At 40.1% G+C, this 20,349-nt stretch overlaps 2 protein-coding genes across 2 annotated transcripts in view; one reads left to right on the forward strand and one right to left on the reverse strand.

Moving 5' to 3' along the window:
• Nucleotides 1-20,349, reverse strand: part of MACROD2 (mono-ADP ribosylhydrolase 2) — a 1,709,805-nt gene that overhangs the window by 1,560,489 nt on the left and 128,967 nt on the right. The window lies entirely within an intron of this gene.
• On the forward strand, nt 2,497-19,293 carry FLRT3 (fibronectin leucine rich transmembrane protein 3). Its single transcript, XM_060784118.2, has 3 exons — nt 2,497-2,791; nt 13,074-13,846; nt 15,679-19,293. The coding sequence occupies exon 3, from the start codon at nt 15,724-15,726 to the stop codon at nt 17,671-17,673; it is 1,950 nt and encodes a 649-aa protein (XP_060640101.1). The 5' UTR covers nt 2,497-2,791; nt 13,074-13,846; nt 15,679-15,723; the 3' UTR covers nt 17,674-19,293.

The following is a 20,349-nucleotide window of genomic DNA, read 5'->3' on the forward strand; positions in this document are numbered from 1 at the left end:
GATCTTTGTTGTTCAAAGCAACACATTTTCCGTAAGAATAAAACAAAATTTAGTGCATTATCTTCATAGGAGTGGCATGCTTTGCAGGAGCTTCTCTCTTTTGCTCTAGCTACAGACCAGTATTGAGCATTCAATGTGTACCAAAAATATCCAGCATCAACATTTCAAAAGAGCATTGTTTTCTCCTTAAGAAGTGTTGAAATGTTGATGCTGGATATTTTTGGTACACATTGAATGCTCAATACTGATCTGTAGCTAGAGCAGTGGTTCTCAACCTGTGGGTCCCCAGATGTTTTGGCCTTCAACTCCCAGAAATCTTAACAGCTGGTAAACTGGCTAGGATTTCTGGGAGTTGAAGGGCAAAACACCTGGGGACCCACAGGTTGAGAACCACTGAGCTAGAGCAAAAGAGAGAAGCTCCTGCAAAGCATACCACTCCTATGAAGAGAATGTACTAAATTTTGTTTTATTCTTATGGAAAATGTGTTGCTTTGAACAACAAAGATCCAGAGATAGTTGAGAAAGTGTTAAATTAAAAATTTCAAACCAGCCATTTTTAATAATGTTTTCTGAATGAACATGGGACCAAATTTGCTTTCAGCTGTGCATATCTTGTATTGTCTGTGTTCTCAAATAAAATGCTGTGTCCAGGTTGGTTCATCAGGTACTCTGCTTTGGCTGATTTCTCTGGTTGAAGTAGTCTGCAGTGCCTTTCATGTTCCTTGATTCGTGTTTGGGCAATGCTGTGTTTGGTGGTCCCTATGTAGACGACAGACAATGCTGGACCACTCTCACAACCACCATGTGAGACTACACAGAGAAGCCATTGAAATACACAAGCATGTGGACAATTTTAACAGAAAGGAGGAAACCATGAAAATGAACAAAATCTGGCTACCAGTATTAAAAAACTCTAAAATTGCAACAGCACAACAACAGAGAGGAAGCAGGCAGGGACATCTAATTACCTCTCAACAAAAGTTTGCTCCAGGCACAGTCAGCCCATTGTATGCTAATCAAGGGGGTCAGTTGAAACATTCACACCTAAGCTCTAGCAGAAAAGAGTCCTTTGTCTCACCCTGGTCATTCCACAGATATATAAACCCCCTTTTCCTAGTTCCAACAGACCTCACTACCTCTGAGGATGCTTGCCATAGATGCAGGCAAAACGTCAGGAGGGAATGCCTCTAGACCAGTGGTTCTCAGCCTGGGGTCCCCAGATGTTTTTGGCCTTCAACTCCCAGAAATCCTAACAGCTGGTAAACTGGCTGGGATTTCTGGGAGTTGTAGGCCAAAAATATCTGGGGACCCCAGGTTGAGAACCACTGCTCTAGACCATGGCCATACAGCCCGAAAAAACCTACAACAACCCTGTGCATATCTTCTCTTTCATGTTTGTTGGAGTGAGGAGACGGAAGCCGTTTTCAAGGGAAGCTCCACGCAGAGTGCATTGCAGTAATCCAATCTAGAGGTAACTAAGGCATGGACCACCGTCAGGCATGTAGCCGGGGGGGGGGGGGGGCTTAAAGGGCTTCAGCCCCCCCCCCCGAAATTCTCATGGTGGTTTGCAAAAAGGCCTTACTGGTGTATTATTTAAACTGTTATGTTTATTCATATCATGATCTGATCACCATACTCAATATATCCCATATGCATAGGGGTATTGGGGTAATGATACAAACGGTTTGCTAGGGTAGACCCTCTTTCACTCAGACTCACCCCCCCGAAACCCCCCCCCTGAAAAAAATTCAACCCCCCCGAAACAAAATCCTGGCTACGGGCCTGACCACTGTGGTCAAGTCAGACTTCACGAGGTATGGTCGCAGCTGGCTGTGCTGGTGAACTTTCTAGCACTTTAATGATTTCTGTTCCTTAACAGTATCAGATCAGGTCACATTATGAAATGTATATACAGGGGTGGCTCACCTATTACGCAAAGTAAGCATTCACAGTAGAGTTGATTTTGCCCAGGGCGCTCTTGAGGCGCTCTTGGGGGAAAATAGACCTTGACATATGCGAGTTGTAGTTACTGGGATGTATAGTTCACCTACAATCAAAGAGCATTCTGAACTCCACCAATGATGAAATTGAACCAAATATGGCACACAGAACTCCCACGATGAACAGAAAATATATATCGGGGGGGGTGGGGGTGTGCCAAAATACTGTTTGCTTACCGTCGAAAATTACCTAGGGCCGCCTCTGTGTATATACGCAGGAGATGCCATTGCAACCGGTCCAAATTAAATTGGGTGAAACTGTGTGAAAACCTCCCTGTCTGTATGTCGAAATGCTGCCAAGAGGTACTTGATTCGAACAGGAGTGAACTGTTTCAGGCAGGCAGGCCTGGAGATCTGGAGAAAGGGCTCTGGTTTGGGCATGCAAGCCTGGATTCTGCTTCTCTGACGCCCTCTGGTGCCCACACTTCGCACTCCTGGCAGGCAGGCTGCTTTCTCCTTCTTCTCCCTTTGCTTGACTGAAGCCGAGCCAAAGACCAGCCCATTGATGACATCACCTCTTTATTCAGCCACTGTTAGGTGAAAGCTTTAACTTCAGACTTCTTTGGAGGTGGGATGTGTGCACGTAACTGGGATGCCTTTCCCCTCATTCCTTCCCACCGAGGGAGAAGGGACTGGCACAGCCCAAGCGCCTTCCTTAGCTGCTGGTGCTGATGCTTTCTTTCTGGGGGATCTGAGACGAAGGAATGTTACAACCCGTAGTGGGATTACTGCTGCCCTGCCTTGAGAAATGGGATCTCTTTTCTATGTATTTTGCCACTCCGGCTTTGCTGGTAAGTATATTTTCTTGCTTCCTTCTAATCGGCACTCTCAGTGTGCTCTCTTTCGGACCAAAATGTTATCAAATTCAGCTCAGCCGAATGAGGAAATGGGATCAGGGAGATCAAGAGAGACAGCATTTAAGCCTACGCTGCTATGCAAAAGTGGCATTTGTACTTTTACACAGGGATTTGAAAGCTAGCATTAATGGTGTTTGTATCGCGCTCTTTACAATCAAAAGGCTATCCTGGCTTAGCAAAAAATGCTAATACTTCAAGCTGCACACCAGTGCTGTGTATGTGGCATCCGTGTGTTCCCTTAATACTAATTTTTACAGCTGGGAAAGGAAATCAATAATCCCTCAGAAAATGAGCATTCTGCCTAAGACAGAACATCTCAGTCGACTTCGAAGAACTTTTATATTTCTTTGGAAAGAATAAATGAACAGCTACACCTAGGTCTTAAAGCCTGCATTACTCTTTGCCCCTGTCTATAGGGCTGGAACCATATACTGTTAGAGGAATTCTAACATCTAAGCTACACAAACACACACACATGCATGCACGCATCTGCACACACAGAGAAAGAGTACGTTACTTCCTCACTGGATTAACAAACCTCACTGCTTGGCCAAATACAGAATGTAACTGGCACAACTAGCCAATAAATCTCACGAAACAAATGAACAAATCTAAGCTTTAGATCCGAGAAGCGTGGAAGCAGCAGGGCAGAGATTGCCATATTGAATTTTTAAATCAATCACTTCTGGTTCCCTTGTAAATAAAGCTTTGAAAAATATTTTGATCCTGGAAAGACTTTGTTTTTATGCTCTAAGATTAATCTGTGAACGTCAATTTTAAAATTGCAAACCTCCCAGCATCTCAAAGGTAACTCTATAGAGTATGCATGTAAAATAAAATGGTTTCCAATAGAGCAACAGGCCTACTGTTTCTGGGGTTTTCTTATAGCAGTTTTTCGAAAGAGGAAAAGCAAAATGTAATACAGTTATATAATCCTGATTCTGAGGGGAAACTATAACTGGCTAGTTCTAGCAGCTTTTTCCATGAAAGTTGAGGGTCTTCATTCATAATGCACTGGATTGTATCTGCTTACATAAAGTAAAATATTATTAAAGAATTATTACCATGGAAAGAGATTAGTTTTAACTGCGTGTTTGTGTGCTAGTAATTATTGTTCTGTATTCTATACGCTGGTACTACGTCTGCTTCGTAGGCATGCACATTTCCATTTTTAGTTGTTCTGCAGTGCTTTTATCAGTTTTCCTTTGCCCAAGTGGCGTGGCTTACAGAAAAAAAGAAGTCATGTATAAGATGCATATGGGAAGCATTGCCTTCATAGTATGTCACATCTTACATGCATTTTTTCTCCATTCCAGAGACTAAAAATTTTAAATTTTAAAATTTAATTAAATAAATTTTTATTAAGCTGGAACTTTGGAACAATAGGCATCCCTAAAGTCACAAAGCTGGTGTGAGTAGTGCAAATGATGTTCAATGGCATGCACTGAAGTATATGAACACTATTATCTATGGGTAATTGCTTAATTGATTTCTAGAAAAAAATACTAGGGGGTAGGTTGTTTGATTGACTGAAGAATTGACAGAAAGAGGCTGCCATGTGCACATTAAAGATGTTATGTCACAATTAGGTGCATTGTGAAATGACTGCAAAATTCAGATTGCTTCCTCAATCAGATTATGCAAAGAGGCACAGAGGATACATTATAGGTTCCATCCTTCATTTACACGCAGCCAGAAACATCCTTTTATAGAGAAGTTGGTAAAAGTTGAAATGAAACTTGAGATCTCTCAGACTTTGAAAAATAATGTCTTAGCTTTAGCTCTGTTCCTATGGAAGACGATCTACCCCATGAAAGATGCTTTCTTTTTAAATCTAGGAATCTTTTATTAACACACAAAACTGAATTGGGTTTGGAAAGGGGATTGTGTGCAAAGCCCGGTTGCTGCTATACATTGTTCCTATCACTGATGGTGCTTCTTTATCTCTGACAAAAGTCCGTATTTTAAAATTACCTTTCCAACATTTCAGAAAGCAGGTTTGAGAAAACAGGGTTTACATGATTAGTACTCTTATGCTGAAAGACAATTTCCTCTGTCTTTTATACATTTCTGTAATTGCCAACCATTAAATCTCTACTCAAAGCTTTCAATCCACCCCCACTCCACAATTTTATGCCCTTATCTTTCCCCTCAAGGAACTGTGGCCACTTTGTGACACCGACCTCTATTTATATTATTGAAGAGTGAAATTACAGTTCATTTTACAGCTCATTCACCCTGGAAAATGAATTTAACAGAATAACAAAGGCATTGGAAGCAAATGCTTCTCTGAGTATGGCTCCCCTCTCCTTGGAATCTCTGCTTTTCTCTCTCGGCAGAAGCCTTTGTGATTAAAGCAGGGAAACTGGACAGCAGCTTTTAAAAAAATCAGACTTGCAACGGGCTGGAAAGACACTTCTTGCAGTATGTGCTACCCCCCAGTGGGCAGAATTTCCATGCTAAAGCCAGAGTCCTCTTAGCCTTTCTCTACAAATATATGATAGTGCTTTCATTCAGGAATGAATCACTCCCTACTTTGGGCTTTGTACTACATTTTGGCATCTATCTTTCTCTTCCCCAGACACTGACATGGATCAGATAAACAATCTATAACTCTGGGATTGATAAATAAGGGAATGGGAAAGGGAGGGGAGAGCTCTAATTCCTTTTTTCCCAACTGTATCAGGATTTGATGTAGCATCTAGGAAACCACAGGGGAAAATGATCAACAGATTTCAATGGATTCTGGGTCCAGTTCTGCTTTGGGACATAATAGAAAGAACTGGTGTATTTTAGAATATATTGTCACCTTAATAAGTGACAATAAATCAACACCTATTTTCAAAACCAACCACAAAGCATGCAGTATGAATAAGATTGTATTAAAGGAAAATTGAATAAACAAGATACTCTGAGCATAAACAGTTGTGAATTCAACTAACAGAAAGCAGGGAGGACAAGCTATATTTAGACCAGAACTATCTTTATCTGCTTATTCAGGGCACAAGGTTCAAAATGTATTAAGGCCTGTTCTTGGTATGGTAAAAATACTTCAAAGCACAGGTTGTAACTTGTGGCAAGGACAGTAAATCTCTGATTGTGACTAAGGGCCCTTCCACACAGCCATATATAATATATAATTAGATTATTATTAGTAGTATTATATTCTATGGCAGCATGGACTCAGATAATTTAGGGCCCTTCCACACAGCCATATAACCCAGAACATCAAGGCAGAAAATCCCACAATATCTGCTTTGAACATTACCATATCTTCCAATTCAACGCAGACAGGCATGTAGCTGGGAGGGGGGAGCTCGAGGGGCTTCAGCCCCCCCCCCTTAAAAAAATCTCAGGGTGGTCCATGAGAAGGCCTTACTGGTGCATTATTTAAACTGTTATGTTTATACATATCATGATCTGATCACCATACTCAATATATCCCATATGCATGGGGGTATTGGGGTAATGATGCAAAAGGTTTGCTAGGGTAGACTCTCTTTCACTCAGACTCAGCCCCCCCCCCCCCCGAATCAAACTCACACCCCCCCCCCCCCGAATCAAAATCCCGGCTACAGGCCTGTACACAGATAATGTGGGATTTTATTCAGCTGTGTGGAAGGAGCGTAAGTTATCAATAGGCCAGAGCTGACAAGGGACTGCAAAGCTAGGCACAGTTATCTTGAACTAAATGTTTATGAACCTACATCAGAATGATCTCCTTCACATTGAACAGGAGTGCACTGTAAGAGGGCAACCTTAAATCTCCTCCAAGTTAGTCCCACTGAAATTAATATACCTGTCTGCCAAATATAGACTAAAGCTCGGGAGCAGGGTGCAAGTTCTGCAAGTTCTCCAAGATGTAAATAGCATTAATGTACCTGTCTGCCAAATATAGACTAAAGCTTTGGAGCAGGGTGCAAGTTCTGCAAGAGAACTTCTCCAAGATGTAAATAGCATTAATGTACCTGTCTGCCAAATATAGACTAAGGCTTGGGAGCAGGGTTTAAGTACTGCAAGAGAACTTCTCCAAGATGTAAATAGCATTAATGTACCTGTTTGCCAAATATAGACTAAAGATTGGGAGCAGGGTGCAAGTTCTGCAAGGGAACTTCTCCAAGATGTAAATAGCATTAATGTACCTGTCTGCCAAATATAGACTAAAGCTTGGGAGCAGGGTGCAAGTTCTGCAAGAGAACTTCTCCAAGAACTCAAAGCTTTCAATCCACCCCACCCACCAATTTTATGCCCTTATCTTTCCCCTCAAGGAACTGTGGCCACTTTGTGACACCAACCTCTATTTATATTATTGAAGAGTGAAATTACAGTTCATTTTACAGCTCATTCACCCTGGAAAATGAATTTAACAGAATAACAAAGGCATTGGAAGCAAATGCTTCTCAAGATGTAAATAGCATTTATCTAATAGTGCGTGCTTTCCATGGATGGAGAGGAGAATGCTTGGCTCCTTTATATTTGTTTAAAAGTTGGATCTAGGTTTTTTTAAGGAGACAAATTTTCATTGTAAAACTGTAGGTAACTTTAGTGTTTTCCAGGATGCCTTTGTTGCTCCTATATATTTCAAAAGGTAAATAAACACCATTTTTAGCATAGCTATAGTTAAAACAAATGATATGCCAGCCTACACAGGCTTTGTTTTAGAGGCACTCATGACTTTAAAGGCACTCAAGATTTGGCTGTTTGGTTGTGCATTTAAGTAATCAGATCTAATTTGCCAAATAGTCACTGTTGAATGTTTTTATGTTGAATGTTTTTATATTGTGTAAATGCTATTTTAGATTGTAAGTCGCTCAGAGTACCTTGGTGGAGAGCGAATAATTAAGAAATAAAGTGAAGTGAAGATCCTTAAATTATGACTAAATGTGGTTAATCTAAATAATTTAGCAAGTGAAAATGAAAAGCGTGCCCAAGCATTTCAATGTGACACAATTGCAAAATGTGCTTATTTCCAAAAAATGTGTTTCTGAAAGGAGGGGAAATATGATTCAGGAGACTATTTTTCCACAAAGCTTTGCATTCTTGAACCCTCCCGGAAGACATTTTAAGCTCCTTCTGCTTCCCTAACGTTGAACAAAAGAATGGGGCACCTTCCTGAAACACTACACGCCTGAAAACTGTAGCAACTAGACCGGGTGCTTAGAAAGCCTTTGGCTGTCAGTGTTAACCAGGCCTGAAGAGTACACTTAAAGAAAACAATGTTACCCACTTCTGTTTTCAGTTCAGCTGAATCATGTTGAACCAAAATCACTTTGCAAACTTTCTGAATAGCAAGCAAAGCCACCTTGTGATTCTTGAATGACTAATAAAACCCCATACAGTAATCTCCGTGCACTTTAACACACTAACTGTATGAGCAGACACTTTCCTCAGTCCACAGAGGGCACTACAAAATAAATCACACAGCGATGCAAAACCAAAACTGCTGAACAATCACTTTGGTACAGCAAGGCAGAATTAATTCTACTTGTCATCCCGATGACATCTATAGCCTAAAGAGATATATTTGAATCAGTAAAGCACTGCTGAGAATGAAAACGTGGTGGTTCACATCAACGTCTCATCAGCTAGCTCACAAAATCACTCATGGCAACATCTACAATTTTTCAGAGGTTTGGGATAAATAAAAGGCAAATCACGCAGCACTAAAATGGGAATTGGCTAAAAAGAATTCTTTCTCTCTTATGTCTTTAAATGTAGGGTACATTTGAATATCGAGAGTGCAAATACTCCTTTTGCAAATGGCAGTTTTAAATTGCAGCTAATCCTTCCATGCACTATAAATAGCAAACAAACATGATTAAACAAGGAAATTGGGCAGCAGATGTACAGGAGTCTTTTCCTAAATCTGCCAGGCACAATCCCGTGAAAGGCGATGCTTTTGAATCTGGAGCATCTCTCTTTTTCAAATGTATACTTTTGAACCAGGATTTCTTCCATGTTCTTGTGGTTTTGTTAAAAATTAATGTTCTCTTTCAAAACCACGAGTCCATGAAGCTCACAACTGGATGTCGTGAAACCCTGGGCAAAGTGTCTCTGAACAGTGGGGGACATCTCTCTTTTCTTCCTGCAAACTCAGCTCTAATGACTGGATGTTGGGGGATATCTAAGGGGCGCTGGAGAAAAAGGCAAAGCTGGGTTAAGGCAGCCAGATTCCCCTCTGTGTGGACAGATCACTGCAGCCTTTCTCATGCAAACTCCATGTTTTCAGCTCGAGTTTAGAATACAAAAGGGGAAGCGCAAGATATCAAACTAAATAATAACTAAAGAAAACTCTTCTTCCATCTAATGGAAAGAAAGGGTAAAAAGGGAGAGAGCAACTTAATCCACGGTTTGAAACAGTCCTTTTTCCCCCAGTGAGGCCCGCTTTATTTTATACTTTTGTTTTGATGTAATTTTGAGAGAAGGGATTTAAAAAACCCAAGAACTTAATGAGCTTTAGTGCTTTCATTTTAATCCAACATTGCTGCTAACACAATAGGGGCAATAAGGGAGGGTTTGAATATCAAATGATGCAAAAAAAGGGGGTGATTTCAAGCATTTGGAGAACACATTTTCAAAATTCTCTTCTCAAGAACAAGCAGAGTGCTCTCCTTGCTCAAAATAAGACACACAAATGTTCTGTCTCTTCAATTTCAGTGTTATGTCTATTGTTTTCAGGAACAATACCAATTCACTAATTTAGGCAGTTCTAATGCTTCATTTCTATAGATTTCTACCAAATGAATCACTCTCCCACAATTAATTGATTTCTCCATCTTACTTGAAATCCCTTTTGTTATCCAAACTTACTAATAGATCCACAGTAGCATTTCTTCCCTTGTGTTGGTTAACCAAAGTGGATTAGAAAGCTCAAACCCAGATTATAAACTCTGGAAGTACACCATATTTCCTACCCTTTTAAGGCAACTGAACAAATAAGGCAAATAATTGGTTACATAAGCAGAATCTACTAATTGTTTGTCACATTCTGGCATTGATCTTTTTTATTTGATCTCAAACTATGGTCACCAAGCCTTATATCACTATTTTTTCAACAATTTCCAAGTAATACAATCTTTTTGGGTCAATGCCACATTTTAGACCAGCTGAATATTTTAAGAACAATATTTATCTCAAAGGCTTGTTCCAATAATTTGCAGGTGCTGAAATCTCCAGGTAAACAGACTCCGCAAACCAGCATAAAATAATCAGTAATCATAATTTAAACAAGTGACCTTAATTTTGCACAAACACAATATTCTTTCCCCTCTAATTATATTTGCTTGGTATAATTATGGTGAGGCAAGGGAGGCCACAGTGGAGTTGTAAAAGACAATAAAAAAATTAATACCCTGATTAATAGCTATTGGAATTGAGCATGAAGGAGTGACAGTTTAAAAGATAATTTGGGGCTGCACAGTCACCAAATATGCTGCTTAATCAATTGTGATTAGAAATTAAACAAGACAGACAATTATGTTTCAGGATGGGAACTCATCTTAAGTATGTGTCCTAAAACAGAGGCCTATGGATGAAGGGGGATCTATTATATTGCTGGAGAACACAGGAGTGCAGCCTTCATTGAATAGTCATCCTTCTACATGTGCAATTCTGACTTCTGTATATTTGATTTCATGGGTTTATTTAAAATGTTATCTCTAAGAATCTCAAGGACCTGCAGTGTGAGCCTATGTCATGATGGAGAACCCAGAGATTTCTAAAGGGAACATCTCTATAGGAACTTATACCTCAGAGGTTCTCAACCTGTAGGTCCCCAGATGTTTTGGCCTTCAACTCCCAGAAATCTTAACAGCTGGTAAACTGGCTGGGATTTATGGGAGTTGTAGGCCAAAACATCTGGGGACCTACAGGTTGAGAACCACTGCTCTAGATCCTCCAGTGTAGTTCTATGGTGAACTTCCAGAGATGTGAGTCATATTTATAGAATCGTAGAGTTGGAAGAGACCTCATGAGCCATCCAGTCCAACCCCCTGCCAAGAAGTAGGAAAATTGTATTCAAAGCAACCCTGACAGATGGCTATCCAGCCTCTGTTTAAAAGCTTTCAAAGAAGGAGATTCCACCACACTCCGGGGCAGAGAGTTCCACTGCTGAACGGCTCTCACAGTCAGGAAGTTCTTCCTAATGTTCAGATGGAATCTCTTTTCTTGTAGTTTGAAGCCATTGTTCAAACTTGTTTTGCTGCAAGACCTAAATATTTTCTCTGTTGAAAAAATACCCATTGCTCTATTTCTGGTTTTTCACTTTCATAAAGGCCTGTGCTCCTAACCTGTGAATGTGGAAGGCTGACTGCATTTCCACATAAGAAGGAAACGTTCCTTGCATGTAACACAATAGCCTTTCACAGCTTGCACTATCCTTGGTATGCAACACCTGTCTATCTCATGCATTATAGTGCAGTGAAAGAGTAGCAACAATAACAACATATGATGATGATAAACATTTATACCCTGCTTTTTCTCCCAACAAAAGAGACTCAAAACATGGGTCCAGAGTCATCCTGAACTTACAGAAAAAGTAGGAAATGCAGTGTTAATGTTTTCATCTTTCAGTCGTATTCTACATCATTACACTTCAGGCATCATTAGATACGTAAAATCATCTGTCTCCTGTTCTGTAGCAGCTTTCCAAGAAATTAAAACCAGAATGGCTAAGATGGAACAATTGTCTATTCGGCCTAATCATTACACTGTGAAGGGTGGAGGGACAGAATATAAACTGCTCTTTTGCAGTTTTGCTCTTTGGGCTATTTCGTTTCTTGAAAGCAAACACCCAGAAACCCTGGTATGCATCCCATCCAAAGAAGTTTGGCCTTGATCTGTAATCCAAAGAGTCATGTGTCAACTTTGAAACAGAGTTTCTCTTTGGTCGGTTGATCAAAGCTGACTTTCATTGCTATTTTGTTTGCACTGACTATATGCAATGGCTGAAAGTAAGAGAGAAGCATGTAAGATCCTTTTTTTTAAAGGGGGGGGGGCTTTTCTGTTCAGCTATCACTCCTATAAATGTGGTTTTGTGATATATATATATATATATATATATATATATATATATAGCCATCTCCTGCCACGCCTTGCTGTGACCCACTCTGGTGGTCATGGGGGTTCTTTGTGAGAGGTTTGGCCCAACTCTATTGTTCAGAATGCTCTGTGATTGTTGGTGAACTATAAATCCCAGCAACTACAACTCCAAAATGTCAAGATTCTATTTTCCCCAAACTCCACCAGTGTTCACATTTGGGCATATTGAGTCTTCGTGTAGAGTTTGGTCCAGATCCATCATTGTTTGAGTCCACAGGTAAACTACAACTCCAAAACCAAAGGACATTGCTCACCAAACCCTTCCAGTATTTTCTGTTGGTCATGGGAGGACTGTGTGCCAAGTTTGGTTCAATTCCATCATTAGTGGAGTTCAGAATGCTCTTTGATTGTAGGTGAATTATAATTCCCAGAAACTACAACTCCCAAATGTCAAAATCATAAATTTTTGAGTGAAGGACATACATTGGGTTGTTAGGTGTCTTGTGTCCAAATTTGATGTCAATTCGTCCAGTGGTTTTTGAGTTCTGTTAATCCCACAAACGAACATTACATTTTTATTTATATAGATATATATATAGAGATATATATGCACCGGGATTGTGGCGCAGCTGGCTGAGTGTCAGCTGCATTAAGATCACTCATGACCAAAAGGTCATGAGTTCAAAGCCAGCCCAGGTTGGAGTGGGTTTCCAACCAATTGTGTGTAGCCTGTTGTCGACCTTTGCAACCCGAAAGACAGTTGCATCTGTCAAGTAGGAAAATAAGGTTCCACCTTAAAGTGTGGAGAGGCTAAATTAACTGATTTATGAGGCCATAAAGAAAACTCCAGCAAAGCATTCCAGCGGGGAAGCATGCGGGGAATGCGGAAGTGCTTCATCAGCGTCACAGATGGACGATGAAAGCGATACCTCCCCTGGCGGTCAGAAAAAGTTAAATAGCCTCTGTGTATGTCCGTATATGTTTGTATGTCAAAAATTGGCATTGAATGTTTGCCATATATGTATACACTGTAATCCGCCCTGAGTCCCCTGCGGGGTGAGAAGGGGGGAATATAAAAGCTGTAAATAAATAAATAAATAAATATGGTGAGACAAAATTTGCATCAGGCTGTTCAGCATCTCTTCTTGATAATAGTTTTTTCTTCTTATCTTGACAGGCAATGACTGAGTGAATATCAGAAAGGACCCCATGTGAGAATGTGTTGGTTTCTTTAAGAAGAAAAGACTCTGAGTTTAAATCAAAACCAGCAAAGGACAAGTGAGCACCTGCATTTGCAAAGAGAATGAGGAAATATCATGAGCTGGAGATTGTGATCAAGGACTAAATTAGGGGGCAGCCCAGCAGGCATGGATTTACCAGGACACCTCCCCTGCTCAAGGCTTATATAGCTGGATGATCCTGCGCCGGGGGAAGCCTCTCTCCTCAGCCGATGGAAGAACCCATCATAATTCAGGCCTTAGCATCATGAATGGTTTTGAACACATGGAACTGGAGTTACCATCTCTAACCCCACTATATAAAGGAGCGTCTGAGAATTACAAAGAGCAATTTTTGTAAAGGGGCATTCAAACCACACAAAGGAGGTTCTTCACACACAGGCTCGAAGGGGAAAAGAAAGAGCCCCCGCCCCTCCTTCCTCCTCAAATACTCATTGCTGCAGAGTTTTAAAAGGAGTCTGAAGCTTTTATCCTCACAAACTTGATGTGCTTATGTGCCATGGTAAAACTCTATGGGAATGTTCAATGACGATAGCAGGGCTCGCGAGGAAAGACATTCTGCCCATAAGAATCATTTAGGCGGCTCCTGTAAAAGAAGCAGGGCTATGTGAACTACACTATAAACTTCTTCCAAGTCCATTTGCTTTTGGGAAACTGCAAAGCTCACTGGATTTTAGGAAGCACAAGAGGTTCCCTCACATCTTTAAATAAGGTAAGCTTATGCATGTGTGTTGTTTTGCCAATGAATACCATATGTCTTGTTTATGCAAGACATTAACAGCAATTGATCTAAGAAAACAATCAAACATGAAAAGTGGGATACTTCACTCTATAGATCAGGGGTCCTCAAACTAAGGCCCGAGGGCCGGATTCTGCCCTCCAAGGTCATTTACCCGGCCCTCGCTCAGGGTCAATCTAAGTCTGAAGCGACTTGAAAGCACACAACAACAACAACAACAACAACAACAACAATCCTATCTCATCAGCCAAAAGCAGGCCCACACTTTCCATTGAAATACTAATAAGTTAATATATGATAATTTTTTTCTTCATTTGAATTATTGTATTGTTTTAAGTGTTTTTTGCACTACAAATAAAATTGTCAAATCAGGAACAGAAGGAATTTCAAATTTTGTCCCATATCTGCCAATATCTGCCTTTCCCAGAGACCTTCACAACTATCTTTCCAAACACATGACATATTATTATATAGCCCTTTCTTTAGTTGGAAAAAGGAAACCATACCATTTCAAATAATTCTATTTTTCCTTGTTAATTTCACAGGGGAATAGATAAATGTTTGTTTATCTGTTTATTTAGATGAGATCCAGTGAGATACCATCAGTAGCATCTGAAAGAGGGTTATCATGCTGCCGTAGTGCAATATCCACATGTCCCAGACCCTCATGTGCTTTGGTGCACCAATACCTTCTCCAGACTCAGTTTCCAAATGGCACTGAGTGCTGCAGTGGGAAGGGAGGAGGAGGAGGAAGTCTCCTCCAGACAGTGTCTTCCTGGATTTAGGGTTTTGACTAAGGAAAGCCCCTCTGATCTTCGACTTTCATAGTGATGATGCTGGTTTTGTTTAATGTTTCGGGCTTGGGTTTGTGTAAGATTTTATACTTAACTTTAACATCTCTATTATCAGTGAACTTACAATTCTACCAAACATGCAGCACCTCGATCACCAAAATAGAACCATTACTCATGTATGTGTATGATTTCTTTAACATTAAAGATAGGTGAAATCAAGCTTCCATTTAAGCTGCGGTGAATTCTCTAGTTGTACCCCCAATTCCACTAGTTATGATTTCTGTACACAATTACACTCTTATGAGTGAAAATGCAAAGACTAATAAGTCATCCAATATTTGTCCAAGAAGAATCAAGGATTTGTGGCTACCAATTTAACCAACTAGATAACATCTGATCCCTTAGCAGAGAGTTTTGGTAGCACTGTGTGCTTATGTCCAGGAAACATTTCACTCTGCTCTTCTTATAACTGAATGGCAAAGACAACATTCAAAGAATTATGTAGTCAGGCAGGCTTCTGAAGCTTTTTCCTGGTAAAATTAAAACTGGTGTCGCTTCTGTCAAAATGATGTTATTATTTCAGAAAGAGCCTCTGCTGTAGTTAGAACAAAAGGAGGGGAAAGCCCTTGGGCCTGCCTAAAGGAATTCCTCAGATTGTGGCTTTAAACTTAATTTATGTTAGGCCAAGCATGAAATTTGTGAACAAACTCGCATGCACAAGCAAAATACTTCTGTCTCACCCAAATAATCCTGTCAACCTTATTTATGTGAGTGTGGGGAATAGATGAGCACAAAGCAATCTACCTATGCAAATTCTTTGCCTTTGAAACATTTTCTGAGACACTCTCATGCATACACACCAGTAGGGTAAACCCAACGAAATGATACTTTTTCCAAGTAACGTTTAGAGAACTCTGTTGTGAAAATGTGGTCTAATCAATTCAAGATGGTTCTTTCACTGGGGTCTCTGTTGTATTTCCCACTATTAACATAATTAATCTTTTCTTCTAGACTGCTGAAAGCTCCTGTGTGTGTGGACCTCACTGCACCTCGACCATGATCAGTGTAAGCTGGAACTTCATCCTAATTTGGACAAAGATAGGGCTGTTGCTCAAAATGGCACCTCACTTTGTCAGTGCCAAATCATGCCCCTCAGTTTGCCGCTGTGATGCAGGATTCATTTACTGCAACGATCGTGACTTGACATCGATCCCTGCTGGGATTCCAGCGGATGCTACAACCCTTTACCTTCAGAATAATCAAATTAATAATGCTGGAATTCCATCTGACCTGAAAACCTTGATCAAAGTGGAGAGAATTTATTTATACCACAACAGTTTGGATGAGTTCCCCATCAACCTCCCCAAGTTTGTCAAGGAATTGCATTTACAAGAAAACAACATAAGGACAATTACTTATGACTCCCTGTCACAAATTCCTTATCTGGAAGAGCTGCATTTGGATGATAATTCTGTTTCTGCAGTCAGCATTGAAGACGGAGCCTTCCGGGATAATATCTTTCTCAGACTTCTTTTTCTTTCTCGAAATCACCTCAGCACCATTCCCTGGGGCTTGCCTAAAACAATAGAAGAGCTGCGCTTGGATGATAATCGCATTTCCACAATTTCGGAGGTGTCCCTTCAAGACCTTACAAATCTGAAACGTCTAGTTCTAGATGGAAATCTCTTAAGCAATCATGGATTAGGAGAAAAAGTCTTCATGAACCTAGTCAATTTAACAGAACTCTCACTGGTCCGTAATTCTCTTACAGCAGCTCCAACAAATTTGCCAGGCAACAACCTGAGAAAGCTTTACCTGCAAGAAAACCATATAAATCGTGTACCATCTAATGCTTTTGCATACCTACGACAGTTGTATCGGCTAGATATGTCAAACAACAATCTCAGTAATTTACCTCAGGGTGTCTTTGATGACCTGGACAATATAACCCAGTTGTTCCTTCGCAACAACCCTTGGCGCTGTGGGTGCAGAATGAAGTGGGTTCGTGACTGGTTGCAGACGATGCCTGTCAGAGTGAATGTGCGTGGACTGATGTGTCAAGCACCAGAGAAAGTGCGTGGCATGGCCATCAAAGACCTCAACCCCGACCTATTTGACTGCAAAGATGATGAAATGGTAAGCACTGTCCAAAATACTGCTTCAGTACCAAACACTTTATACCCTATAGAAGGACACTGGTCAGTTTCTGTCACCAAATCACCTGAAATAAAGACTCCAAATCCACGCAGAAACTACAGGACAACCGCTACCCCAGTACAAGAAATCATTACCATTGTTGTAAAATCTGTAAGCACTGAAACTATTCATATTTCTTGGAAAGTTGCACTACCCATGACTGCTTTAAGACTTAGCTGGCTCAAAATGGGTCATAGCCCTGCCTTTGGATCTATAACTGAAACAATTGTTACAGGAGACCGGAACGACTATCTGCTCACGGCTCTTGAGCCAGACTCACCCTATCGTGTATGCATGGTTCCTATGGAAACCAGTAACATCTATATGTCCGACGAAACCCCTGTTTGCATAGAGACTGAAACTGCACCCCTTAAAATGTACAACCCTACCACAACCCTGAACCATGAACAAGAGAAAGAGCCCTACAAAAACTCCAACTTGCCCTTAGCCGCCATCATAGGAGGTGCAGTGGCATTAGTAGCGATAGCACTGCTTGCGTTAGTCTGCTGGTATGTCCATAGGAATGGATCCTTGTTCTCAAGAAACTGTACATACAGCAAAGGGCGGAGGAGAAAAGATGATTATGCGGAAGCTGGAACTAAGAAGGACAACTCCATCTTGGAAATCAGAGAGACGTCTTTTCAGATGATCTCTCTGAACAACGAACAAGTATCCAAGGAGGAGTTTGTAATACACACCATATTCCCACCAAATGGAATGAACCTGTACAAGAACAACCACAGTGAAAGCAGCAGTAACAGAAGCTACAGGGACAGTGGTATACCTGATTCAGACCATTCGCATTCATGATACTAAGGGAAAAGATCGACTTGGGGGTGGTTGGGGGTTTCTTCTCACAAAGACAGGCAACTGTAATGGTTGCTGGCTTACTGCAGAACACTGGATTAAAAGACTGAATAAGCAATGTATTGTACATTTGCCATATAATTTATATTTAAGAACTTTTTATTAAAAGTTTCAAATTTCAGGTGACTGCTGCTATTCATGTAGCAAGGATGTCTGAAAACAATTCTATATTTTAGTATTTTTTAGTAATTTGTACTGTATTTTCCTTGCTAATATTGAAATTACAGACCATTTAACTTTTTGTGTTCTACTGAGTAAGATGACTTGTTGACTGTGAAAGTGAATTTTCTTGCTGTGTTGAACAATCAGGACTTTGCATACATTTGAGATCCTTTGTGAGTATAAGCACAGGCCATTTTCACTTTGGTGTTCGTAAAAGGTTGAACCTTGCAAATTGAAGACCTTCAAAAGTTGTTACAAAATGGAAGAAAATACATCTAAAGTTTAGTGACTAGTGAAATGTGCAAAGTAGTGGGCAATAGCAGTTATTTAGCTACAACCAGTACATTCACTGTTGGGAGACTGCAGCAGATGGCTGAAATCAAGATAAGGCAGTTGAAATAAGAATTCAAGCACATGCTATAGTCCCAGAATAGATCTGTTCCTAAACAAAGAGGAGGGGAAAGAGAGGAGGGCTGTGTTTCTAAATAGATAAACCAGTCATTCTATTTATGGGAGGCAGAAAAAAATATAAAAATCCAAACATATAAGCATCAAAAACTGAATTAAACTTTTGTGTACTCTATAGAAGGAGTTATATAATTGACAACAACAGTTCTTTCAGTATTATTGAAGCATACAATGAATATGCAGGAAAATATTATATACGCTATACATATTTCAACTGCCATCAAGAAATATTGCCCATTACTGTCACAATTATATGGAAATTATTTAATAAACATGCAAGTGAAGATACTTTGATTGGGCTTTCGACTTAATGTTTAACACTTTGTTGCCATAACTATTTTTCCCCCCAAATGAAAACCAAAGTGCATTGTACGCCCTTTGGCCAGACTTGTATGTGCCTTTATAAAAAGTGACATGTGTTCCACTTTTAACCGGGAACAAACTTTTCACCCACATACACTTAATTATGGAAAGATATTGGTCTTAATGCTGAATAAAATATAAAATGAAATACAGAAAAATAAGTGCTCTTCTTATCCTCTGTATATATACAATTAAAAAGTGTTACATAATGCAGTATGCTCAAGTGATCTGTTTCTGCTCGGCACCCAACTCAGAGAAAATTAGGCTGACGAAGCACAAGCTTGAATTATTTCCTGGAATGGTATTTGACAGATTTTTTTCAGTCATATTTAGAATGTGATAGGAGATGAGGAGGCATGGCAAACAGAAGGATGACGTTGCCTTATCCAAGGGGTTTCTGTGCATGATTTATCCAAATGTTTAACATTCCTTCCTCTTAAGCTGAGAGGGTGACTTGCCCAACATCAGCCAATATGGTCAAGCAGATATTGGAACCTTCATCTCCAACATTCACACTGCTATACAAAAAAATAGCTTTTAATTGCTAAATAAATATGAATACACCATAAACATTGTTCTCCGGGTGTTTTACACTACTTGAGAAATGGATGGGTAGAAGTATGTGGTCAATATAGAGCAGGGGTCCTCAAACTAAGGCCCGAGGGCCAGATATGGCCCTCCAAGGTCATTTACCCAGCCCTCGCTCAGGGTCAACCTAATTCTGAAATGGCTTGAAAGTACACAACAGCAACAATCCTATCTCATCAGCCAAAAGTAGGCCCACACTTCCCATTGAAATACTAATAAGTTAATATATGTTAAAATTGTTCTTCATTTAAATTATTGTATCATCTCTAAGTGTTTTTTGCACTACAAATAAGATACATGCAGTGTGTATAGGAATTCATTCATGGTTTTTTTTCAAATTATAATCCGGCCCTTCAACAGTTTGAGGACCTGTGATGTGGCCCTCTGTTTAAAAAGTTTGAAGACCCCTGATATAGAGTGTGAATTCTTTTTGACAACTGTAACCAATTATATTATCTGTTAGCAATAGTTTCAAAATCCACATCGGAGAGGAGGAAAGTCAACACCAACCACTTCGAAAATGGTAGCAGGGCCAACTCAGCAATGTAGACAGAGTAGACATTATGTGAGGAAGCCAAGCGGCAGGAGAATGGTAAAAAGCTACTGTAAAACTGCAAACTGAATTTGAGAATACATGACATTTCTACTCTTTCTTGATCCCTATGTAACTAAAGCACACTATAAAATCACCAAAAAAAAAATCAAGAATTTGGTGAACCTACTCCTTGGTTAGTGGGAAACAGACCGCAGCCTACCTTGCTAAAGACAGGAGAATAAAAGAAATTAGACAGATGGCAATTTAGTTTTACAACTACACTAGGCCAATCCACAGAGGTGGCCCTAGGTAATTTTCAACTGTAAGCAAACAATATTTTGGCACACACACCCCACACCCCCCAACCAATCACTGATATATATTTTCTGTTCGTCGTGGGAGTTCTGTGTGCCATATTTGGTTCAATTCCATCATTGGTGGAGTTCAGAATGCTCTTTGCAGGTGAACTATACATCCCAGTAACTACAACTCGCATATGTCAA

This window comes from Anolis sagrei, chromosome 1 (assembly GCF_037176765.1).
Source record: "Anolis sagrei isolate rAnoSag1 chromosome 1, rAnoSag1.mat, whole genome shotgun sequence".
Classification (NCBI taxonomy): domain Eukaryota; kingdom Metazoa; phylum Chordata; class Lepidosauria; order Squamata; family Dactyloidae; genus Anolis; species Anolis sagrei.